Source organism: Tupaia chinensis, unplaced genomic scaffold (genome assembly GCF_000334495.1).
Source record: "Tupaia chinensis unplaced genomic scaffold, TupChi_1.0 Scaffold143714_1, whole genome shotgun sequence".
In the NCBI taxonomy this organism is placed as follows: domain Eukaryota; kingdom Metazoa; phylum Chordata; class Mammalia; order Scandentia; family Tupaiidae; genus Tupaia; species Tupaia belangeri.
The window spans coordinates 785,262-813,140 of NW_006203562.1; the positions used below are offsets into that span (position 1 = coordinate 785,262).

The 27,879-nt window shown below is 36.0% G+C and overlaps 1 protein-coding gene across 1 annotated transcript in view; it reads right to left on the bottom strand.

Annotated features, from left to right (window-relative positions):
* Positions 1–6,652: 6,652 nt before the first annotated feature.
* Positions 6,653–27,879, bottom strand: part of LOC102502365 (polypeptide N-acetylgalactosaminyltransferase 13) — a gene marked incomplete at its 5' end in the record, with an annotated part of 208,087 nt that continues 186,860 nt past the window's right edge. Inside the window, 2 exons of the mRNA XM_006164768.1 lie at positions 6,653–7,142; positions 21,633–21,767. Of these exons, the coding sequence (XP_006164830.1) occupies positions 7,002–7,142; positions 21,633–21,767 (276 nt within the window). The remainder of the gene's footprint in view (positions 7,143–21,632; positions 21,768–27,879) is intronic.

The window sequence follows — 27,879 nt, forward strand, 5'->3', positions numbered from 1 at the left end:
GAGAGAGAGAGAAAAAAAGTGAGAAAGCAATCTGCCAGATCTGAGACTCAAACCACGGTCAACCATGTGAGAGTCCAGCACCCTTAACCACCATGGCACCTGCCGGCCCCTTGAAATAATTATTTTATCTTTTCTTTTTTTCTTTTATCTCTGCTGCCTTCTACTATACGCGTTTCCATAGGTAGATAAAGGGTGCTTGCTGCACCAAGTTCACATTGTTCCATGGTGGAGTGAAAATAGAAGGAAAAATCAGATGACCTTTTATAACTTTCTTCCTTGATTCTCTCTGTGGTTAGGACTGTTAACTACTCCTGGGGAATCAGTATACTATGGAGTGAAACCCCTATCTCCATCTTCCCCTAACCCTGGCAGACTGTCTTTAAGGATTCTAGCACCAAAATCAAAGAACTGGGAATGACCCACAGAAATTCATACACAATGTGAAGCATTCTAACTAATCTATTCTAAGTCAGTTTTATAGGACAGAAAAAAGGGAGGAAATCAGTCTCTAATCACTTTAGTACCAAAAAGAAAAAAGATACTTTTAAATCATGCACATTTTAATGTTTCTATTTATATACTTTTAGTATCAAAATTATACTAAGAGCACAATATTTTCTTGCTGCTAAGAGCTATCCATAGGCACTTCATCATTTATTTAAATAATTTTCAAAATGGAACATAAGCATAAAATACTGAAGTTGTTTATCTATTTGAAATACTAACAATTTTTTAAAAGACAACATATACCAAAGGAAAACTAAATTGACATATTTTAATTCTACAAAGATGTATAAATACATAAATTTACAGCAAAAGAACAATTATACCATTTAGTAATGGTTACAATAATTAAAATGTATAATTCTTTATGCACAATCTACTTGTGTCAATGTTAAAGAACTATGTGCCCAACATATATTTAAAACATTTTTAAGTGATTTTTTCTAACTGTAGCTACACTAACTGAAAACCAAAAGCCAAAAGCCTAAAAAAAAATCATGATCATCAAGTCCTTTTTATTTCCTTTGTGCTATTATTAGCTGAAAGTGCAACTAGAGCCACGCAGCAGCTTACGTTCACTTTTACACCAATCGAATATATGATAAAAAGCTCATTTTAAAAAGCATTATAGATATAGCCTTAATCATCTAATTTACCATTCTTATTCTATCATTAAAAACAGAATATTAAGTGCTTTGCTCTCCCTAACTAAGAACAAAACCCAAATGATAACTTTATGTAATGATGACACAGGTCTCATAGAAGTGGTCTTTGTCATAAAAGATAGTTAGCAAAAGAGTTGCTCCTCATCCCTAGTATTGCAGAGGAATTTTGGGGAGCAAATACAATAAAAATTCCCTTTAGAATTTATTGAACATTATAAAATAAAATTTGGGCACAAATTGACATAAGCATTTCAAAATGTATAGCTGGTGTTCATTCAACACCTTAGATTCATATAATAACTTATGTTTAACAGCATTCCAAACACAGTGTAGTCACACCAGATGCATCCATGTACCATATGAGTGGCTGACTTAAATCTATTCCATACTTTGACATATTGGGGGATAACTGGGGGAACGTTGTGGGTTGTGATTGAATCCTGAAACACAAGTTGCCTTAAAGCACAACTGAATTTTTGCTGCCCAACTCAGCAGACAATTTACTCAAGACTTGCAGGTATCTGCTCTGCAGAATGAGAGCTTGCAGATGGTGACGCACCCATCACAACTCATAAACTGTGTTTATGATATTGGTGTACTTTTTACCTAAAGAATGCAACCAAGTTTTGCCACCTCTGAGACTAGATTTAGCATCTATCGATAAGATTCAAGTAAAATGATTGTAATAACATTGAATCATTACTTTTCAAGAGGTGAAAACAAGATGGTAGCTAATATTTTGAGGTTTACTGAACCCATTTGCACTATTTGTAATCTTCTACAAAACAAAAAGAAACAAAAATGGTGCTGTTGTTTTATTGTGATGGTTGTTTTTTTTCCTCTTTTCCTTTTTATTTATTAGGCTGTTTCAAAATACCATGGCAAAATCAAAATTATGGGATTTGTTTACTGGAGTCTGCAGAGCTCCACTGCAGAGCCCAGAAATCTCTGCTGATTTGCTCTGCTGTCTTTGATGCTGCCTAACACAGAACTTACCCAATGTTCACTGTAACAGATAGTCTAATTCTCTGTGCAAGCTGTGGGCCAGGCTCACTTTTAACTTAAGGATAATTACAAGGAAAATTGAAGTGAGCAAAGTGTATGGTCCATTAGTTACTACAGAGGAGGCTTTGCTTCCCTGAAACCCAATTTGCCCACTAAGGCTAGGATGTCCTGCAATCATGCCATTTCCTGATAATTTCTTTATCTTTGCTGCAAGTCTTTACTTATTGCCTGTGGTATTATATTATAAAACTAATTCTATTTAAACAAAAAAGGTAGGAAGAATTTAAATACCTCTAAGGAATCAATGTACTAGTCTTATGTTTAATAAAGACATATTTCTCTTTATTCTGCCCTTTGTATATTTTTTTGAGTGGCAGTACTAATTTACATTAGCAGAGAGGTGTCTGGACAATGCTGTTGCAGCCATCTAATTCTTGGGCATGCTATATTACACACCTGGATCTCAGTCTTACTCTCTATGAGCTGAGAAACTAGGGATGGATCATCTGTAAAGTTCTTGAAACTTGCTATAATTAGGTTTTTTCACAGACTTGCACTTAAAAACTAAACTTAGCTAGAGCTCCTCTGAAACTGAGAAAATACATATAACTTTTAAGAAAAGAATACATGTCTCTCACCCAAAGTCAAAAGCTAACACTTACAGATAATATATTGATCACAACTCCCCTCCCAATCCCTTTTTCTCCCCCCCCAAAAAAGCTAGAAAATTACTTTTAGCTTAATGAAGTAAATTATATACTATAGCAGCATTTTTTATGAAATGACACATTTCATTTCTCTAAGGCAGGATATTTTATCACAGAGGACAACATATAGTCCATTTTTTAATATGAAGATTATACAGAGAAAAATTGTTTTTCTGGAGACAAAGTTATGCAAATCCTGCCTAAATCAATTACTAGAATTTATTTAAAAAATAAAAATACTAAAAAATATGACACAAGTTTAACTCTTTTTTTGTTAAGTCAGTAATCATTTAAAGAATACTTGGAAAATGCCAAGATCTATACTAGATAAGGGGGAATAACTCTGTGAACAAAATTGGCAAGGTCCCTGCCTTTACGGGACTTATATTCCAGGGTATATGATGGGTGTTGAGCGTGCAGGAGGTGGAAGAGGAGAAAGAAGTAAAACAGTGAACTTTTAACTTCTTAGAGGTCCAGGGGATAGGGAGAAGAGGCAGGAGAAGGGTTTGCCCTCTTGATAAGATAGTATTTGAAAGAGACCTACAGAAAGTAGGGGAGGGGCAAAAGGAATTGAACACTAGGGCAGGAACTTGCTTGGAAACCAGAATGGAGTAAGAGGCAGAATGGTGTGAGGTAAGTGACCTATCAGAAGCATGCAGTGTGTGTGTATGTGTATGTGTGTGTGTGTGAGTGCATATGCCTCTGGGTGTGTGTGTGCAGACAGGAACGTCATTCATGAAGAACCTTGAAGGCCAGTGGAGGAAGATAAAAGTCATTGAAAGACTGTGAGCAGGGAAGTCAAATGATTGATCTGTGATTAACAGAATCACTATGGCTGTTGTACTGAGAAAAGACTGCTCAGGACAAGGATTGTGAAAAAACAGACTCAAGTCATAAGCAAATCACAATGAAAAGGATTAGAGGTAGTAACACCTAGTGGATGTGGTGGCAAGTCATCTGTTTCTGGCTATATTTAAAAAGTAGGTAGCATCAAGGGAATTTGCTAATGGATTAGATGAAATTGAGAGAGAAAGAGGAGTCAGAAGTGACTTTATATTTTTGACCTGAGCATCTGGAAAATTGGAGTTGCATTAACTGAGATGGGGATGACCAGAGAAGATGATGAGTATGGTAATTTCTTTGACTGGACTAACATATAGGGTATTCATGGTGAGAAAATTTGTTTTTAATGTTGTAAAGATATACAACAATTGAGTGGTAAAAAAAGGGGAAAAAATAAAATATAAAATAAAATATGGAAAAAACACATATATAGTATATGTGTTTATATATATGTGTTTGTATAAATTGCCACAATTAATGAGTGATTGCCTGAGAGACAGAGAGAGGGAAAGAAAGAAAGCATCCCACATGGTGAATAGTCATGACACAATCTCTTCTCTTCCATTTCTCCTTCCTTTTGGGATTTGAGGCACACACACACACACACACACACACACACACACACTCCTGCATGATTTTTCAAGTTACCAGTCTGAGACTTGAGTCCTATCATGGGCCGTGTGGGATTCAGCTACCTTAACCACCATGCTATGGGCTGGTCTGGCCTTAATTTTCTGTACTGAAAACAACAATGTTCTGGGGGAGATAAGTAAACATTAGGTATAACTTTCTAGTTTGGTTGTTTTCTAATATTTCATTTTTTTCATTTGTTAGAAACTACTTTGTCATGTGTTCAAAACATCTGAACAGTTTGAAAGTTTTCTGTTAGCATGAAACTTGTTCGGTTTAAATTTTTCCTGTATTTTCACTGTGGCCATAATGAACAAATATTAAAATACTATTGAGATGCTTCACATTCAACTTCAATAGAGTAACTAGATTATTTTTTAAATATAACATTGACAATTTCCCAGATAATGTATGCATTTTGATGCTAAATCAACAATATATTGTATAAACTAATCTTTGAGAATTTAAGTTTTTTATTTTAAGAAAATGCTGTGCAGAGAAATTTGACCTTCCTTTAGTTGGGACAAGAGGAGAGCTGGGATGAAGAGAGTATGAGAATGGAAAACGGAATTAAGTCAGGTCTCAGCTGACTTGAAAGGCCACTATCAGGTTGAGGCAGTGGTTCACTACCTCTTGGAAGTCACAGCTTCTTTCCAAGTTTGCTGTAAGTTCTCACTGCAGAATAAAAATGTCCAGGCATTGGAACATTTTTCTTACGACATTAGAGATGCAGAAATTCCTGGAGAATGTGGGGTTGGGGTTGTCTCACGATCAAGACAAACCTTAAATGCTCTAGGTTGCAGAATTCTACAGAGTTGTACTAATTTAAGGTCAGAAGGGGAACAGATGTCAGCTGGTTAAATCACTCATGGTTTTACTAGCCTTCAGGAAATGTCTTCCTTTCCATAATATAGCAGTGTGTGTGTGTGTGTGTGTGTGTACACGTGTGAGTGTGCACAAGTGTGTGAGAGTTTGTGTGTCTAATTAATGAATGTTTTCTCTAAGAGCTTTTAAAGTAAAGATGAGAGCCAAAAAGAGTGGAATTCTGTACTCTAGAAGACATTTTTCCCATCCTCCTCCAATTTCTCTTAGCTGCTTAGTGCATTTATGATGAACAAATTTGTATGTACAGTAATTTTATGAGCATTTAAATGATGTCAAATACAAAAACTTATTAGCAAAAAGTCACAGATTTTCGTTTCTTCTCATGCCTTTTCTCATATATTTTGAACACAAAACTTTAAGATGAAAAAGAACATATGAAGCTAGCCTAATTATGACTGTGTTCCTTAGGACATTATTAATGGCAAATGATACCTGGTTGTTTAATTAAAATAAGAGTTTAATGACTCTGTACTGAGTTCATTCCTCTGGTGATGAAAATGTTAGAATTTGTATTTTAGCACAAAATGAAATTCTGAATATATATTTTTTAAATATAAAATTTAGATGGGAATACTGACCTAACTAAAATCTTTTTTTATTTTTTGAGAGGTTTTTACTATAGGGCACGTGCGCTCGTCAGACAGACAGAGAGAGACAGAGAGACAGAAAGCGAGAAATCACCCCCCAGGGAGTATGGTCACAATCCCTTCTCCTCCATTCTCCTCTTGGGATCTTGGGCACGCACGCACACATGCCTGGCGTGAGTTTTAAGCCACCGGGTCCGGGGCGCGAAATGCGGTCAACTATGTGGGAGTTAAGCAACATAGTCATTACTCTAACTGCTGGTTCCCAACTTAACTAAAATCTTGAAGTACAGCAGACAGAAAAAATGAGGGCCAAAATTCTACACTTTACCTATCATTCTGTACAGCATAAGTGACAAGTCAGTCTCTAGAGTGAAGAGAAGCAGGAGAGTTTAGAGACAAGACAGGATGAACTTTCCAACATGAACTCTGGGAGCGAGATGACTGAACTTCAGCCTGTGTTAGGGAAGACTGCAGACAGCCCAGGCGCCTCTCTCAAAGATCTAATTGCTGCAGTTTAGCTGCGTCTTGCCCCTCTCAGTGCCTTGCTCGTTTATTTTGATTTCGTGAACTTTGAATTTAATCTTCAGTTTTTCCTCTTCTTTAACTGTTATGCTTACTAAGACTATAAATTCCATATCCAGTTGAGTTTCTCCTGATACAAAACTTGGAATTAACTTGGTTTTACAATGAATTCACTGATCAGAAATAAGTTCATATATGGCCTTGTTGTTGATAGGGAAATTTAACAAACTTCCATGAAATTTTTAAATCAATTGATAATACTTCATGATGAAAATATTTTATAAAGTATTTACATTATCTCTCTTCTAATTACTACGACGACTTCTAATAAAATACTCCCGCCCCAGTGAACTCTGACATGTGAGCACAATAACGATTTTTTTTAAAGCAAACACAGTTTGTTTTTCAAGTTGTTCTGATGTTTAATAACAGTTTGATATTATTTATATTGTTTATGTGCTTCATTGATCCGATACAAATTTTAGTAGGGAAATAAGCAAACATTCCTAAAAATTAATTATAAACAACTGTGTTTTAGAATACTAAAAGGATTTTTAAAACTTTCAATTTCAACGAAGTTAATATTTTCCCCCTCACTGAAATAATGGAAAAAAAAGGGTGTAGACACTTTCATGGCTTCGGGGAAATAGTCTTCATGCCCCCAAGGTCATGTTCCTTAGTAGCCATTGTTGGGATCTGCTTCCACTACAGTCCTGCATGGTAGGCACCATTTTGTCTTCTTCAGAAGGTTCATCAAGACATTGGTTACTGTTAACGTGCCTCAAGGTGAGTCTCTGTAAAAGACAACCAATAGTCAGTGCAGCCTGTTCCATCTTTGACTTCACTGGAACATCAAATTAAATCTGCTCTTTAAAATATCCCCTATGGTTTTTTAAAAATATAATACATTGTAATATGTTTGCAGAAAGGACTGTGCACAGGTGTCTCTGAATTAAATACTGTACAACTTAGATATGGTGACGTCATTGTTTAACACACCTTTATTTGCAGATGGATAAAGAAATTGCCTGACACTTATCATGCTTTTCCAAGAATCAGGCTCCTTTGCAAAAAGCCCACTTGTGAGTTCTGAGTTCAACTGAGAGCTGCACATATGAACGAGCTTTCCCAAGAGCTTAGTTTTCTTAGGCATGTGTTATTCCACTTGGTAAACATGCAAATAGATGTCACAGCTGTGACCCAAATGAACAAAACTGCTAGAGATGTTCCAATTTGAAAATAGTGAACGAGTCTTAGTATCTGCAACTGTGACTCATTGTAGAAGAGAGATTATCATGGTAATGAATGATTTGTCTTTGCCTTACTTGATAGTATTCTCACCATGTTCTGCCTGCATTTTTAAAGATCTTAAAAAATATCAATCGCAAATAAAAACAGGGGATGATGATCATATATTTTTGATGCTATATTTATACTTTCTTTGTAATTCCAACAATTGTACCATGTTAACCAGTCACCATGTGTCTTCACTTGGAATTCCCATTTACATTTAAACATCACAGTTTAGGTTTTTGCAGATAAACCCTTTAAATCAATATGCTTTATATATAATAATCACATATCTTTCTGCCCCGTCTTATGAGCAATGTCTTGTACCATATTATGGGAAAAATTCCCAAATAAGAAGAGAAGTATTTGAATGTATGGGAAATAATTTATAGACACAGTTCAAAATAGTACTCTAGATAATTCTCTTGTACGTTACAGAAATTAAAGGTACACTGGGAACCAGCAGTTAGCGTAATGGCTATGTCGTTGGACTCCCACGTAGTCGACCACAGTTCGCATCCCAGACCTGGTGGCTTAAAACTCACGCTGGGCGCGTGTGCGTACGTGCCCAAGATCCCGAGAGGAGAATGGAGGAGAAGGGATTGTGGCGTGACCATGCCCCCAGGGGGGTGATTTCTCGCTTGCTGTCTCTCTGTCTCTCTCTGTCTGTCTGGCGAGCGCACGTGCCCTATAGCCAAAATCTCCCCCCCCAAAAAAAAAGAAATAAAATGTACACAACATTTTTTTCTTTCTTTCTTATTATTGCATTGAAAACTGGACAGAAATAAATGCAGAAGAAAATGGTTGCAAAACTCTAGCCAGATAATTTGGAACTTATGTGGACTAGATCTGAAGACACCATAGCCTGCACTATTGTGAGAAAGGACAGAATGGATGATGGAGGATTCTGGACAGAAAACAAAGAGAAGAAAAGAACAAGGTTATTACATGTGAAGGGGATTTCAAGACTGAGGGCTTTATCGTTGCTCTTTCAATGCATGAAAACAAGTTATTCATACTAAAACGTGGAGAAAGGAAGATATGGCTAATGATAGACAAGAAGATGGCAGATTTATGCCTGTGATGTCACAAATTTAATCTGTAGTCAGCTTAAGGAAAAAAAAAGAGACAGACAGATACAAAACCTAAAAGCATATTTTTTCTGAAAGCTTTAGTTAAAGCAACAAAAAAGTCTTCATTTCTATTACATACCTGAAATCCTTTGTGAATATATTCTCTTTCAAAATGTCACTTACCTTTGTATGCTTCTATCATACCCTTTTTTAAAAAAATGTATTAATTTTACATGCATTAAATGTTATTATTAATTGAGCTAGTCCAAAAAGACTAACATTGTTTCATTTAATCTATCACATATCATAGCAATAAAATGCCTTGATCAATTATCATTTATCTTAAGTCAAAATATAACATATTTTAAGACTTTTCTTTAAGGAGCACATTAAATATGTGTTGTCAGATATAAAAATAAGGACAATTTAAAAAATATTAATGCTATTCTTTCTCAGAAAGATGCATATATATTTCCTTTGAAGGAATTTATTAACAGTCAAAACCCACTGCTGCAAAGATACCAACCAGCCAACCAATGAAAAAACTTACTATTTTTAATGTAGTTCAGGAGAAAAGCAGATATGTAAGACTCAAATAGACCTAAATGTGAGTTTCTGTTCCTCTGGTTACTAGTTGTGGACATTTGGCCAAGTTCCCAAATCATTCTCAAAAGTCAGATTCACTGTCAGAAAATAGTTCCTACTTAAAAATGCTTACAAGTAATCTTTCCCCTTCTACCTAACAAATTTGACCTTCAGTAAGCCATCCCTTGGCACTCTGATAAGAGAAAAATGTTGACTATGTTTCCAGGCAACATTGTCTATGTAATAAAATTACCTCTGATTGAAAAACTCTATCTGCAGCTCATAAACTATATATAAATACCTGACAGGAAGCCAGATTTAGGGCTTCTATAAATGCAAAGACTAGTAATTTGGCATGCTCCATTGAGTTCCTAGGAACTATGTCTATAGAGTTGTTGCAGAGAAGATATCACCTCTGGTGAGGATGAGGCTGTTAAACCAGGATGATTTTCACGCCCACACCCCCACGCCCATTGGCATCAAGGCTTTCACCTGTGGAGGAGCTAGCTCCCAGAAGGCTGTAAGGACTGCCATGGGAACTGCAGCAAGTTCTCCTGCTGAGGGAAGCAAGCTGTGCTCTCCCCCTTAGAACTAACTCTGAGTGGAAGTGTGAGAGGAAATGAATGTTAAGACTAAGAAGACCCCTCGTTGGGCATTACACACAACAGGTATGGTTGCTTTGGAAACAAACTAAGATAATCTATGTAAAGGGCCTAGTACAGACGTTCTCTGTGCAAAAGGTATGACTTTTCCAGCTTTTCAAGTTCTTCTGTTTGGGATGCCTTTGTCTCACTTACAGTTTCAATCTAAATAATGTGCCTTTTCTCGTCCCCTCCCCATACCTCCATTCTTCATGTTGTTATCAAGCTTAATTGTATCCTCCGCCAGCAACCCCTACCTGATTCATCTGAACCAGAAAACTCCCTAACCTCTGTGTATTCTTAGTGTGACACCCAGTAATGTAAAACCCTTTATTTACTGGACAAATCCCTTAAAACCAAATACAAGGACTTGCTCTTATTTGCACTCTTTATAGAAATTCCACAGCAATTGATCGACTTGAACTGAATAATAATTCACTTTATTGCTTACTGAGAAGACAGTCACAGATCATACAAGTGAGAAACAAACAACAGTTTCTAAATTTAAATTTTTTTATAATACTTACCTATCATAAAGAAATGCTTAGAATTAGCTTCCTTTATGAAGTTACTGAAAAGCATCTTAGCTTTTAATAATGCATTTGCCTACTATTTCAGATTTAGATGACAATAAATTCCTGAAAGGATATGCTACTACTACATATAACCAAAATTACTGAATAAAAATGAACAGAATTAAATAATTACAGTGTTCCAATAACAATCTATTTTCTGGGTGTTAGTATTTTTTTTTCTTCTTCTTCTTCTTCAAGTTCTGCTGCATAATCTTTTCTCATATAATCATGACTAAAATTGGCCTAAAAAGAAATATCATTTTATCATTTATTTAATCAACTATATTTATGCACCTATATATTTGAAATAAAGGAAAACTTAGAAAATACCTCTTAATTAATGATAGACTAAAAACTAATCTAGGCATTCTCTCAAGTAAGGAGCAGCTAAGAAGTTAAGAAAAAAAAGAAAGAAATATAAACCTATGGAGAAATAGTATAGAGAGAGTTTCCTTAACCACACTTTAAAGAAGTAAGTTTCTAATTTTTGTAATACTGAACTAAGTAAAAAATACTAAAATAAATAAAGTCTGCAACACAAACCTCTAAAAAGTATTAGAGAATGTAATCAGTAGAATTCCCAAAGATATTTCTAAGAACTTCCATTCTTGTATAGTTTCTTAGAAGCCATTTTTGCAAAGCGCTATCATTACATGTTTCCACAGTGGGATGTTGAGTGCCATCAGCTACTTTGCTTACTGAGAGACAGGACTGGGTGATTACATGAAGAAGAGTGTGGGTCTGTTTGACAAAGAAAATAATGAATAATGACAAAATCAAGTACAAAGACAGTAATAAATCAATCATTCTGGACAACGTACAATTTCCACTAGATAAGCATGGCAGGCACATGTCACAATAATTGCATCCATGGAGCTGTGAGCTGCATTCTTTTAGATGGCTTTAAAATCAACTATACTCAGTAGGAGTAAATGGATATGACACTGAGAATATGGAGGGGGGCTTCAGGTCAAATTATAAAATATTTTGAGCAAAGGGCTATTTTAGCTAGAAAAGATCATATTATCAGAGTTCATCCTAGTAATAAAACACTTTTTAGTGCCAAATGAGCTATTAGGTGAGTGGATATTGAAGATAGTTGATTAGTCCAGACAGTATTCAATTATGATCCTTGGCCTCCTCATTCTTTTGCTCTAATCTTGAGTGGAGTGGACACTAGGGAAGAATCTAGGGGCGAATTCACGTTTGAAGCTTTGTGTATTTTGTGCAGAATGGTACTCAAATTCCTTTACTTACGTTTTCATGTGCTAACCTGGTGGGGCTTAAGGGGTTCCACATATGCATTGACACATTTATTAGAGTCAATTGCAAAGTTAATAAAGGGAAGAAAAAGAAAGAGATGAACCCTTTTTGGGCTCTGAACTTGATCTAATTTTCCAAGCACAATTTTTCATTAATTTGTGGCTTTCTTCCTTTCCATCTATTTCCTTTGTAGAACATGTGATCCAGAAAGGCTGTGGAACCTGGGTACCTGTGTCATCAACCCCTGTGCTTGCCTATGGGAGACACTAAGTAAGACTACTGACTCAAACACCTCATGAAAGGCCAATGCAGAAAATAAATTCTATTAAAATTAAAATACATCTCTTGGGCAGCTTGATGGGAACCAATTATTGAATTTACCTTCTCAAGGCTTTATCTTCTATAGTAAAATAACAGAAATATGGTTTATAAAGACAGGAAGGGTGCATTATAATATATTATAATTTTATTATAAAATGATATTAACCTTACAGTTTGATCTGTCAAAAAGACAATTTTTTTAACCACACCAGAATTTTCTATACACACTATTTGAAATTTCTAGGCTAGAGCATCCTCTACCCTCAGTGATATTTTTCATCTTGCAATGAACTTTCCTTGGTAAATATCATGTTAACATCAAGACCCTAGTATTAGTGATTATGAATTTCATGTGTCATTAAGTAAATCTAAAGATTTTCCTTGATATAAAACAAAAACAAAAATGATTTTAATGATGCTAAGAAAATGTGACCAAGAGCATGAACACAAAATAAAATTGTTATAAAAATATACAATTTAATATTTTATACATAAAAGACCACAAAAAAATTTTAAAGAACTTTTATTCTAAGTACTTATTTATTTTTTGCTATAGGGTATATGTGCTTACCAGAGAGACAGAAAGACAGAAAGCAATGAGTCACCCCCTCCCCCCAGGGTGGATGACTACACACTAATCCTTTCTCCTCCATTATCCTCTGGGATTGCGTGCACACACACACACACACACACACACACACACACACACACACACACATGCCTGGCATGTTTCATGCCACCAGGTGTGGGACTCCAACTGCGGTCAGCCATGTGTGAGTCCAGTGACATAACCACTATGCCATCGCTAGCCCTTATTTTAAATATTTATGAAAAGTCATAAACTGGAGAAAAAATTAAAATCTTGACCTAATCAAGATTAAAAATGATTTTTAGTTAAAATCTCCCAAAATTATTTGCTTGAAATAAGTATAATTTATTTATTTTTTTCTGAGTATTCTGCCAAGAAGAAGTAACAATTATTCTGTTTTCTAGTAATTTTGTCATATATATTTATATAATTGAGGTCATCTAACTTAATATGCTTCTTCCATTGAAACTGTGGTCATTTTTCAACATTTGAAAAGACCTAGGAATATACTACTAAGGGAGCTGGCAAATACTGTGGTGGTAAAGAGTGCTGGACTCCTACATAGCTGACCATGGTTTGAGTCCCAGACCTGGTGGCTTATTTTCTCACTTTCTCCCTCTCTCTCATGCTACCCTCTCTGGTCAAATTAAAATAAATAAATAAATAAATAAAGTTAATAAAATAATTATTTTTAAAAATTCTTAAAACCAAACAGGAAAAAAAAATAAAGAAAAGCAATATACGATTATGAAATAAACAATTTGAGGATCAGTAGATAGCATAGTGGTTAAGGCACTAGACTTCCAAGTGACTGACCATATTTTGAGGTCTGGATCTGACAGCTTGAAACTCATGCTGGGTATGTGTGTGTGTGTGCCCCAAGTCACAGGAGGAGAATGGAGGAGAAGGGATTGCAGTGTGGCTATCCCCCCCAGGGGATGAATTCTTTCTTTCTCTTTCTGTCTCACTCTGTCTCACTGGCAAAGCGCACACATCCTGTGGCAAAAACCTAAAAAAAAAAAAAAAGAAAAAAAAGAAAGAAAAGAAAAAGAAAAAAAAGAAACAATTTCAATAAAATAGATTTGCCAAAATTCATTTAAATTTTCTATTTTGGAGGAATATCTTTCCAATTTGGAACTATCTTAACCAATCCTGTGACAAATATTTCTGAATATCTCTGCTCATATCTGTAATCATTTCTTTAAAAATGAATTCTAGAAGTGAAGTCACAAGGTCAAGACATATGAACATTTGAACACATATTAACATTCTTTGTAAAAAATACCTATAACAATTAGTAATTATAGAAGCAGCAACAGCTGCCAACTCTTTTTGTGCTTACCCGGACACCATAGGGGTGTATTTTACTGCCTCTTCATCACTATTATGTGTTTCTGCTAAAAGCATTTCTTGCCATGTTAATAGTATAAATAATAAGCTGAATAGCACACATATTAAGCTTTTTATTTATGTATTTTTGATAGCTATATAGCATCCCAAATTTTTAAATTTAATGCCTGTATTTCTCTTGTTTATTCAAGACCTTGTACATTTTTATATTGTATATATAATTTTTTCTTTCACATGCTTTTAATTAAGCATATCAGTCTTTTGTCATATTTGTTGCAAATGCCTCATTGGGAGGCTGTCATATTGACTCTATTTGGAGAGTGATATGCATGCTGACATGAAACTTCCTGACAAATACCTTCTTTTATAGCTTTATTTAAAATATTAATTAGAAAATAGGGTAATATAAACCATAAACTAGTTTCGGGTTTTGTTTATTACTTAATCATTCTCTGAAGTGCCAACCACTAGTATTCTCAGGGATGTATAAAATTTTAAACATATTTTAAGATGCATAAGAAAAAAATAGTTTCTTGGGACTAGCAATTGGCATAATGGCTAAGTCCCTGGACTTCCATGTAGTCTACTGTAGTTTGAGTCCCGGACCCGGGGCTTAAACTCATGCCAGGCGTGTGTGCATGCATGCCCAAGATCCTGAGAGGAGAATGGAGGAGATGCCATCCCCCCTTGGGGGTGATGTCTCAGTTTTTGTCTCTGTCTCTGTCTTTCTGGCAAGCACATGCACCCTATAGTAAAACTTCTCTCCATGCTCCCACCCCAGAAAGTAGTTTTTGTCTTTTAACATATTTGTATGTTTTTTCTATCTAAGACAAGATGTGTCATGGAGTATCTTTAAATCTACCCTTCTTAAGATGTAATTCCTACCTAAAGCAAGTTGGAATCATGCTTCAGGTAATGATTTTGATGAAAAAATAAAAAATTGCAATATTGTAAAATTAGGTCACACGTACCCTTGTATTAAATATACTAAGTAAAAATTTTGACATATTAATGGACATATAAAACTGATAATTAATTCAAGAATTAATCACAAAGACCTGATTGAAAGATGGCAAATTTAAAGTAAAACTCAATAGATCATGTTATTATATATAGTGATAAGGAAAATAAAAATAAATATTGGTTACTATAAATATTTAACATAGTACCAAAGAAAAAAGGATTTATAATGTTGACCAATTACAGAATAACAACTAATTAACAATTAATATGATAAAATTGTTACTTATAACATTAATTAGGATGTCCTGACAAGATAATCAATACATTCAGGAGACTAGAATGTGAATATTCTAAAAATCAAGCATAAATGTTTAACAAAAAGGAACTACAAATACAAACTAATTTGCTAAAATTCCTATTCACTAATTGGTTCTAATAAGAAATCACAGCTACAGATCAATGGGAATATGGAAAGGTAACAGCTATATAATGTACATTATTTTCAAGAGGTAAACAGAGCCACTGTTTTTATTAGGAATGCTAAACAGGGATATGGCTGGGATATAGTTAGAGACCACTTACCTTAAAATTATATTCCCATTTACCTGATTTCTGATAAAAGTAAATAGAAGAGGAGGGTTAAAGTATAAATTTAAGCTCTTGTGACTTCAATAAATATCCATCCAACATATTGTAGCTACTGAAAAAATTCCTCATATTGTGACTATGAGAAACGTTTGATCCAGATGGATATAGGATTCACAAGTGTTTTCTCAGTAAACTTGCTCAGTCACATGAAAAGTAAGTCTTATTTTTAGCATCGTATTTTGCTCCCTTTTTTTCTTGGTTGCATAGTGTTTGTTGAGCATAAGTGTTCTGATCTAAAATTAGATCCTCACACTGTATGTAGCTGTCTAAATGTTTTTTTTTGAAAACGCGATTATGTGCACATATTACAGGAAAATGTAAATTTCAAATTGATTGGAACATAACTGTGATGTTCAAGCAGAATATAAGAAAACCTGAATAAAACGGAATGGATGAATGACAGATCTTTATAGAAATAATATTTAAAATAGCTCGGTGAGATAAAATTTAGGTTTTTTTTTTTTTTCTTTTTGCTTAACTTGGTGGCAATGACATTTTATATCTGACACAGAAGTGTTCATATATTTTATTCAAGAGATTCTAGATGAGGTGCATATCCTTAAATTCTGTTAATGATGTTAGACTGCCCCAAAATCAAACAGGTTAAAGCAGGCATAACATTATAGTGAACTAAATTCATGGTAGTGTTATTTAGAAGTATTTAGTTTGGAAAGTGGGGAATTCTAAGTTTCAAATCAAAGGAGACCTAAAATATCCATGTATTACCAACATGTCTTTAGTTGCATTCAATTAAGAGAGGCACTAAGGTAGTAATTAATTATATTGTGAATATGTGTAGCTAAAGTTTGCAAAGCAATTAGACCTAGTGATAGAGCAGTTTCCCCACTGCTTGTTAATCTAAGTACACCATGTTTATTGCAGAGCCTCTTTCCTGACAAATACCTTCTTCTTTGTCAGGAGAAATTCTATTTGAATAAAATTTGGTACAGTGAATAATACCTAGCACTTAATTATTTCATTTGGAACACTGTACATTTACCGTATTAGGTCACTCTCATTGAAAGCACCTCATTATTTCTAGTTTTTCAATTACCCCAAGAGGCAACATACAATAGTAGAAAAATTAACTGGATTTAGTGCCAGAAACCTGAGTATGCAAATATAGACAAAGTGTTTATTCTTAGCTTCGGTTTACTGATATGAAAAAATACAGAGGATAATCTCTGTCCTATAAAACTATTATACAAATTGCATGAGAAAACAAATTATAGACTTCTCCCAATCACCAAAGAAGTATACAAAACTAGGATAGCTAGAAATACTCCAGGTTTTTTTGTTGTTGTTGTTGTTTTGTTTTGTTTTGTTTTGTTTTTTAGAGAGGAGGTTTTTGCTATGGGCATGTACGCTCACCAGAGAGACAGAAAGCGAGAAATCAGCCCCCCATGTGTGATGGCCACACCACAATCCCTTCTCCTTCATTCTCCTCTCAGGATCTTGGGCACGCACGCACATGTGCCCAGCATGAGTTTAAGCCACCAGATCTGGGACTCAAACTGTGGTAGACTACATGGGAGTCCAGCTACATAGCCATTATACTAACTGCTGGTCCCAAAATACTCCATGCTTTGAGGCTTTATGATACTGTTGCCATTTTTCTTCAATACTGTAACAATTGTGCTGTTATTTGTGACTTTTTTTTTTTTTTAATGTTTGTCATATGGTACATGTGCTTGCCAAAGACAGAAAGAGAGAGACAGAGAGAGAGAAAGTGATAAGCACCCTGTTGAAGGGGATGGCCACCACAATCCCATCTCCTCCATTCTCCTAACAGGATTCTGGGCATGTGTACACAATGCCTGATGTGTTGTCCAAGCCACTGGGTCTGGGACTAGAACCAAGCCTTCAGTTATGTGGGATCCATTTGCCTGAATCACCACAGCATGGGCTGATCCATGACTTTCTTTCCTGAGTTGAAAGGACTATGGGAGATAAGGTGATAGAATATTTCAGCTGATCCCACCGTGAGATTCACAAATATCCCAATAACTAGCTTTCTTTAAATACTTTATTAGGACCAATCCTAGCTCTGCTGCTCACAGTATAATCTGTATGCTTCAGTTTCCTCCTGCTAATGGCTGAAAGAGAACTTTAAGGTACATTTCAGCTCTATAGATCTGTGAATTCCACCAACTTTCATTCTGCCTTGAAAGTGCTCCACCTGAAAGGTTTCTCAAAGAAGAATAATTTTTCTCTTCGTATCAAAAGATAAAGAATTGAATGAAAGAAGTAGTAAGCAGAACTGGTCCACTTTCCCCTGGTTGGAATACGAGAACAGGAGAGCTCCTGAGCAAATGCTGTTCCTTCCCAGCTCAGCACCTCTCAGGCCTTGCTCCTTTCCCTCCCCTGGAAGCCTTGCCATTTTCCAAAATGTGTTTATGTCTTTGCTTAAATTTGTAAACTTTTTCAACAAAGCATAAAAAGACTATGTAAAACATGTAGATGCTTAGCTATCTTCAGAGCCTCCTCTTCTCACACTCTAATGTGCATATGAATGGCCTGGCCATTGTGTTAAAATACAAACTTGGATTCAGTGTGTCTGGCATAGCACCTCTGATTCTGCAGTTCTAGTGAGTTCTCAGGTGATTCCACTAGTTCTAGAATGACCCTGAGGAGAGTCCGGAGTATTCCATGGACTAAATGGTCCTTAAATGTAAAACTTAAAAGAAAATCATAATACATAAATTATTATTTTTAAGTATTTTTAAAAACTTATCTCCTTTTAAATGATCTTTTCATAAACAAAATTTCAAAGCTGAAAATTACAGAAAATCACTGTATTATTCCTACAATATAAACCATAATGCATATATACTATTATAATATTTCATATGTACTACTCTCATATCATTTTTCTGCATTACAATTTATATATTTTAAAATTTGGTATAATGATGTAATCAGATAACTTAAAAATCACAATTTAATTTTTTTCTTTTTGAGAGGTTTTTACTATAGGGCATGTGTGCTCGCCAGACAGACAGAGAGAGACAGAGAGATAGAAAGCGAGGAATCACCCCCCCAGGGGGGATGGACACGCCGCAATCCTTTCTCCTCCATTCTCCTCTCGGAATCTTGGGCACCCCCACACACGCACCCGGCGTGAATTTTAAGCCACCAGGTCCGGGACTTGAACCACGGTCGACTATGTGGGAGTCCAGCGACAAAGCCATTACGCTAACTGCTGGTTCCAAAATCACAATTTAATTTTGAAAACACATAGGAAAGTAAACTAAGTTATGCATATAATTATTAAGATAATCAGATTGTTCATTTAAAATAAAAATTTCTCAATACTTATGGTATATTATAAGCTTCTTTGTTCTAAAACAGTTTACATTATATGAAGTATTACAATGTTCTGAAAAACTGTAACTGATAACTGCTAGTGATCCAAAAGAGTAAATCTGCAAAACTCATTTCTTTATATTAGGCGAAGCTGTGTATGTACACACACACACACACACACACACACACACACACACACACACATACACACACACATACACACACACATTTGCTTTTTGAAAAAATTCCTTAGTATTCAATAACCTCGTTTCTGACTGACAGAAAATACAAACAAAAATGTACACCTAATTACCAAGGGTAGTTACTTTAGAAATGAAAGAATTTGACCTACCTACTACTAGTGAAGCCTTTTTTTAAAGACTAAAAGTGGTATTATGGGGGCCTTCAGATGGCATTGTGGTTACATTGCTGAACTTCACCTAGCCAACTGCGGTTTGAGTCCCAGACCCAGTGGCTTGAAACTCATGCCAGGTGCATGTGCATGTGTGCCCCAAGTCCCCAGGAGGAAAATGGAGGATTGCCATGTGCCCATCCCTATGGGGGATGATTTCTCACTTCCCCTCTCACTGTCTCCGTCTCTCTCCTTCTAGTGAGCGCACGTATCCTAAGGCAAAAACCTCTAAAGAAAAAAAAAAATGATATTGTGAAATTCAACACTGCATCATATAAAAATGTACAATAATTTCTCTTTATAAATATGTGTGAGATTTCCTTAGTTTTCTCATTAGCACAATATAGGCCTGGGATTCTTGGTGAGAATTAAGCAGTAGTGACTAAAATTTTATTTAAAAAAGAATACTGTTTGCAAGACTTCTAGTTTTTTTCTGTGCAATTATCTGTATTTCCCTCACACAGGAGATAGAGAGCTGATTAAAGGCTCTGGTTTACCTAGTACAGGAAATGTCTTCTGTAGGCTTACTATAAAAGATGTTAACATAATATTTGGAGAGAAGAAAATGGTGATCAAAGAAGGTGAATAATATATTCAGAAGGCAAATGAGCCTGAACATAACTCACTGGTGCAGAGCAGGAGGGATTGAGGGTCTTCCTCCTCAATTATGTTTCAGAACACTTTGTGTCCCAAGAAGTTGGTGACAGTATACATTTTAGACCCCCAATTAGCCCTCCATAGCCAATTTCAAATCCTCGAGGAAATCTGTAAGTTTTCCTGATAATCAACTTAAAGAATTACAAACACTATGGGGGCGGTAAGACTAGGAAACGGGTAATAAGGGGTGCGAGAGAGGGGATCAGGGAAAAAACAAGCAACATTTTAAATGTAAAAATGAAAAAGTTATCTGCTGATAATAATGTATGTGGTAATGTAGTTGACGTGGCTAGTATGCGCTAGTATTCATCCTGAGAATAACCATGTTGTGCACTGTAAAGATATACAGTGATTAAGTGTAAATAAAATAAGTAAGTAAATAAAGACATCTTTCAGAAATGACATGTCATAAGTATTAAAAAAGGAGACCTTGTTAAGGTATCAAAATTACCAAAATAATGTTGATTGGATTTTAACATGTTACTCTTACAGAGCAATTTAGGCTTGCATGTAATACTACATCTGTGAGACTCATTTATTTCTATTGTGTTATTTTTCTTGTAAGAATAAAGGTTAGCTCTCCTTTTAAATAAATCACTGACCATTTAATAACGTGAGAAATATAACACGGACAACCCATTTATTTTGCTAAGCAAAGAAAATGGAAAGAAACAAAGCTGTTGTCAAGTCAATTTTCTTATGCAGAAGAAAATATTTCTTTTTTATTAGCTCCATCTGATGGCTGATCTGGTTTTTACACACTGCCTAGCTATAAATTCCCAATAGTAATTTTGTTGATTCCTCTCCCTCTTTTCTATCAGGAAGGTATGCTAGATTGAGAAGTTGCTTAGCTCATTATACAACTAACTAGATTGTTGAATTCTGCAAAAAATGAATTATAAATAGTGAAGACTTCCTTACATTATTCTCTGCTAAATAAATCTTGTTAATCCTGTCAGACTTTCTTCTTTTAGGTGGTGAATCATAGGTATCAGAGATTACAATGGTGTAAAATTTAAAATTTGAGAATATGAGCATATTTTCCTATATGCACATCTTCATACATACCTCTCAGATCAGCTTAGCTTGTCTCTTGTCTAACTGGTTGGGCACGTGCATGGATATGACACTATATAAGCTTATGAACATGACTGCCTTTCTCAGTCATGTTTCTTTATAATACTTATAAAGTTCATTTCTTTCAGGAGTGAGAGAGACAGACACAGAGAAAGAGAAAGAGACAGCACCCCCAATGGCGTCCTCACCCCATGATTCGCTCCCAGCCTCTGCCAGCGAGGATCACAGGTGTGTGCATGCATGCCCAGTGTGCACAGCGATGCAAACGTAAAAAAACTTCCCATGTGGCTTCAGCATCAAGGTTCCCTGGGTTCCCTCCACACCACCGTGACTGGCCCTCATTCATGTTTTACACTAACGAACCAGTTTAGCAAAAGCTTATTTATAGGATATGCCATCTTAATCTCAGTATGAATATGCATGTTAGAAAATGAAATTCTGCCAATGCAGGAAAACAAAGCTTAGGATTTAAATGTTTCAAAATATATAACAGAGCTTAAACATTAAATAAGTAAATTAAGAAAAATACTATACCTCAGCATCATATTCCCATAACTGATTTCCTCTCATGTGGTGGCATTTTAACATGATTACGGGTCCATTGAGTCTAGAAACATCCAAGCACAAGTCATCGGTTCGGATTTCTTTGTCAGCAGTATAAGAAAACACCTGAAAATATAAAATTCAGCTAATAAAAAAATCTACTTATAAAAAAGCCACAGTAAAGCAGATGTATCTGTAGAGGCTTTTATACCAGATAAACATTTTTTAAAAAAAATTTGCCATAGAACACATGTACTCACTGAAGAGAAAAAGAGAGAGAATGGGAACGAAAAAAATAAGAAAGCACCGGCCAGGGGGGATGACCACGCTCTACTTCCTTCTCCATTCTCCCCTCAGGTTTTGGGCATGCACACACACACACACACACACACACACACACACACACACACCAGGTGCTTCTCAAGCTGCTAGGTCCAGGAATCCGAGCATTCAATTGGCCATGTGGGATCCAGCCTCCTCAACCAACACTCAATGAGCTGTCCCAGATTTATTATTTTAAGTTATTTCTTCTATGTGATCTTGAGAAAACTAGAAGCTAGTTCACGTCTCTTTTTCCTCAAATGCAAAATAGTGACAACCTCTCATCAAGGTTTTAGTAAGGCTTCAATTCAATAAGCTAAATTGTTAAATGTTTATTATTTGATGCCCCTCCATTTCTTGCATATTTGCCTTATAAAACTCAAGCAGGATAAATAAAATAGAGTTTGTAAACTGCATGAAGCACAATAAGGGAAGTCCTTATTCCTACCACCTTGGGATGAACCCCCAACTATGGAGACAATGACGTTTTTATATAGAAGTTCAAATATTTCTTTTGACAACATAAGTACAGTGTGTAAATTTTATTAACTATTACCAGTGTGTTTCTGGAGGTTGTAAAAGTATCTTCTCTAGAGATCTCATTAAAGGTAGACTTTATACTTATCGTTCTCACATGGTTTCAGTGAGGCTAAACTACGTCAATTTTTCTCAAAATATCCAAGAAATGTCAAAGTAGATTGTGAGCTCATTGTCAGAGAATTCAAAATGGAACTATAATAATCTTTACTATTTTGTGCTGAGTGTGAATAATTTATTTATACCATTGACTATTAAAGTTTCATGAGGGTTATTAAATACATAATTATCAAATTCATTTTCTTCTTCTAGCTATGATAAGTGTGGCCCAATATTCCATGGGTCTTTCCTTGCAGTGTCAAGAGGGAGTCTAAAAAGAAAGGTCAACTCAGAATCTTGAACAAAAGTAGTCTGATGAAATCTGGGAAGTTATCTCTACAAATAACATCAACTCTGGGGCCCTAGTCTGTAAACTGAACAAGTTTGTATGGAAAAGAGTCTCTGTAGCACTGCTTCTCAGGGCTTCTATGAAAATCAAAAGGAGAGGTGGGAGTTAGTAGCAGTACATGCTGGAACCCAAGTACTTGCAAGTCAACCTCATAAAAACAAATCCGTCACAAAGTTTACTCATTCTACTCAACAACATAAAAATTTGAGAAGTACATGAAGTTCATGTAATTGAATTACATATAGTATATTACAGACTCTATGTATGAAATTCAGACATAAATTTCCTATTTATATTACTTTTAATGTTCATACTTGCAATAAAAACATTGAGTAACCACAAGAAAGGATAATACAAAAACCAACAAAGATAACTGCTTGATTCCTTCCCGAACATAGTAATTTTTAAAAACACAATTAGAAACTTACTTGATTAGATAATTGAGTCTAGCAGTGAATCTTAAACTGAGAGACAAAAAATATCTAGAGAAAATTCTTTGCTTATTGTAGGAATATTTCAATACTGAAGGATAATTATCCACATTGCAATCGATTATTTTCTTTTCTTTTTTTTAAGGTTTTTGCCATAAGGTATGTGTGCTCGCTGGGATGGAGAGAGACAGAACCAGTGAGAGGGAAATTGAAAAATCCCTGCCCCCCACTAGCAAGGGGGGATGACCACACTGCAATCCTTTCTCCTCCATTCTCTTCCTGGGACTTTGGGCATGCATGCACACATACCTGACTTGATTTTCAAGTCAACAGGTCCAGGACTCTAACCCCAGTCAGTCATGTGGGAGCCTAGCGTATTAACCATCCTGCCACCTGCTAGCCCTGAAACCATTGTTTTTCTTAAATTAAAAAACAACAACAAAAATAATTTAACTTGCCAGGGGTGTACATGCTCACCAAAGACAGACAGACAGAGAGAGAGAAAGAGAGAGAGAGAGAGAGAGCATGTATCCCAGGGATCATGGCCATGCCACTGTCTTTTCCTTCATCTCTCTGTCCTATAAGGATTTAGGGCATGTACAAAAGCATCTGAGATGTTTTTCAGGCCTTTGCAGCCAGAATTCAGGCCGCATGTGAGATCAGACTCCCTAAGCCCCCAGGCCGCAGGAGGCAGCCTTTTTCATTTCCATTATATACAATGTCAGTATAAAAGGAGACACCAAACATCGATGTCAGCATTAATCTTATACAGCAGGTGCAATGATGGCCTGGAAAAGGATTGTCCTCATGTCTCTTATAGGAGTTTGGAAACTATCTGCTGAAAGGTCTAGGGAAAAGTTTACAGTACCCCCGCCCCCCCCACCCACAATTTCCAACTTTAATTCCTTTTTTTGAGCATCTACTAGATAGATTAAGTAATTTATATTAAAGAAACATATTTGTAGAATATTTTCTAAACCTATATATATCCAAAATATCTTTTCTTGGCATTAGCTCTTAAAAAAAAAGGATAATGCTTCCTTACTTTCTGACATGGATGTAAAATTAGGATTAATTTGTCTCTCGTGCCTGAGAAATAATGTCATTTATATGACTGATTTATTCTAGAATGCTTTTTTACTCTTTATAATTATGAAAAGTCAGTGTATATCAGGGTATAACTGTCCTTGATTTTATCTGGATAATATTTTATCTCAATTTTTGTCTTTTATATCTATAATGTCCCCCCATAATTGTCATATTTGTGCTTTCCCATGTCTCCTACTGAAGGTTGAGGGTGCTCACTTTTGGTTTTACTGAAACACTATGTATACTCAAAATATTTGCAGACATTCTAGTACATAAAAAGCATTCAGGGGAACCAGCAGTTGGCATAATGGCTATGTCGCTGGACTCCCACGTAGTCGACCGCAGTTCGCGTCCCGGACCCGGTGACTTAAAACTCACTCCAGGCATGTGTGCATACGTGCCCAAGATCCTGAGAGGAGAATGGAGGAGAAGGGATTGCAGCGTGACCATCCCTTCTGGGGGATGATTTCTCACTTTCTGTCTCTATGTCTCTGTCTGTCTGGCAAGTGCATGCGCCCTATAGCGAAAAATCTCTCCAAAAACTAAAAATAAACATTCAGGAACTGGTATGAGTCATTATTTTCAGTTTGGGAGCTAATCCCAGGTTGCGAACTTGTATGTGGATTCTTGGTTCAATGATATACCCATTACCCACAAAGGATTTTAGCACAGGAGTCTAGCTGATTTTGCTCTCTCTGACCATCCATTGGCCACTGCCCACAGTCCTGAAGGAGAGACTCTGAAATTAACAACAGACTTTCCTGACATTTTCAGTCTCCACCTATGGTAGCCTTCTGGATTTAAGACTTCTAAATTCATTATGATTTGGGGGCAACCTCAGAACTCTTGCTGAATTTCCAAAGAAGCAGCTGTTGTCTATGGTGATTGCCTGTTGCCTGCCTCTATACCTCACATAGACTCTCAGTTGGTATGTATAGTTCCCAGCCCTGAACCTGCACAGTCTGTTCTTCTGCTATAATTAAAATATTCATGCATGAACATAATATAAGATAAAATATTTTGGGGACCAGCAGGTGGCAGAGTGTTAATGCATTAGACTGCAACATGGCTGACTGCAGTTAAAGTCCCAGATCCCACAGCTTGAAATTCACACCAGGCATGCATGTGTGAGTGCCCAAAATTCCAAGAGGAGAATGAAGGAGAAAGGACTGCAGTGTGGCCATTTTCCTGGGGGGTGGGGGGGGCAGTGATTTCTCGCTTTCTCTCTGTCTTTCTGGTGAGCACATGTACCCTACAGAAAAAAAAATCTCAGGATCAGCAGTTGGCATAATGGCCATGTTGCTGGCTTTATATGTCGTCGACAGCGGTTCAAGTCCCGGACCCGGTGGATTAAACTCATGCCAGGTGCATGTGTGTGCATGTCCCGAGAGAAGAAGGGAGGAAAAGGGATTGTGGTGTGGCCATCCCCCCTGGGGGGTGATTTATCGTTTTCTGTCTCTCTGTCTCTTTCTGTCTTTCTAGTGTGTGCACACGCCCTATAGCAAAAAACTCTAAAAAAATAACCCTTTCTCTCTTAAAAAGAAAAAAAAAGATAAAATATTACAAATCTGAATATTATGAACACTTTAACTAGAGCATATGTTGATAAATATGAGATTGATTCCTTTTTTACTGAGTATCTTTCTTTTTACATTTTCTTATCAAAACCAAAACTTGGAAACTATTTCTCTTTTTCTAGTTACCACCCCAATTTCTTTATCATTAGTTACTAATATTTATTCGTACAAAAACCAGAATTGAGTCCCACAAACCATAGATGTGGCCTATGTTTTCAGTTATTCCAAGGCCAGGTTGATTTTAATGATGATTGATTCAAAAAGTCTAGATGCTTTAATTAGACTAAGGTGACTAGAAGCAGAGTAAAACAATCAACCTTGTGTCCTTTCTTTCCTTATTTATAAAAGATAAAACTAACAGTAATTGATCACCTGTTTGTGTGAGAGGCCATCTGTAGTAAAGCTCATATATATTAAATAAATGTGCCCTTTTGTTTTATCGTATGAGTACATGTACATTACTATGAAGGTATACCAGCTTGTGGTACTGCAGAGGAATATTGTAAAGCTCTTTAAGGGACTTTATGGATTCAACAGTTTGTGACGCTTTGAAAATGCTGCATTTTACACTTAATGTTCATATTGTCTAAACGTGTGGAATTCTGCACTATCTGGTATTACATGTGTTTATATGTAGCCTGTTGGTCTGCAAACTACCATAAAATGGCTGTTTTTGCTCAGGTCTTCTAATGTCAGCTGTCTCATAAGAGACAGTAAATGCTGGCTCTGCTTTGCGGACCTTACTAATCAGTATGCTTTCCAAAACGACTTTGAAGATTGTAAAAATTGTTTTCATTGTCTCCAGTGGTATTAGTTTTGTAGGGTAACCATAACAAAAGACCATAGACTGTGTGGTTTAACAGAAATTTATTTCCCAACACCCCTGGAGGCTAAGTGTCTAAGATTAAAATATAGGTAGGATTGGTTTCGTATGCGCCCGCTTTCCTTAGCTTCTAGATGGCCATCTTCTCTCTGTATCTTCACATCTGCCCCCTGTGACTGTCTGTGTCCTAATCACCTCTTGGTGTGTGTGTTTCAAGAGTTTTTTCAGTTATAGGGCGTGTGTGCTCGCTAGAGAGAGAGACAGAGAGAGAAAGTGGAAAATCACTCCCCCCCCGCCCCCAGCGGGCATGGCCACGCCACAATCCCTTTTCTATTTTCTTGGGATTTCGGGCAGGGGAGGTGAGCACACAGTTTCAAGCCATTGGGTCTGGGTCTCGAATTACAGTCAACCACATGGGAGTTCAGCGCCTCAACCACTATATCACCTGTTGTTCCCCCAATCACTTCTTAAAGTACTTTAGTCATCTAGATTAGCACCAACCTGATGACTTCTTTCAGTTTATCTCATTAAAGACCCTCTCTCCAAAAATAGTCACATTTAGAAGTATTAGGAGTTAAGCTTCGACAAATGAATAACAGAGAGAGGGCACAAATCAACCAATATCACCCATTAACCCTTTAAAATGTGTTCAGTGTTACAAAAAAACTTTCCCTAATCCTAAGTGACAACAATGACTTGTATGATTATTCTGATTACTTGTCTAGGTTGTCTTGGAATTCAACTCAGAATTGAGAACATGCTGTTTATTAATCAAAATTCTGCATATAATGTAGAATCAAATCTCCCCTTCTCTAAATTGGATTTGCTTTACATTGGCCACCTGCAATGAGAGGTTTTTGTTTGTTTGTTTGTTTTTTGTTTTTTTAAATCATTGACCTGCCCACTTCGAAATTCCTCCAGGCTGCAAATCAGTTTATCAGTCTTTCGAGTGGTAAAGTCTAGAAGAGTTCTTATTTGGGCTTATTCTCTGGCCTGGCAAAGATTAAAAGCT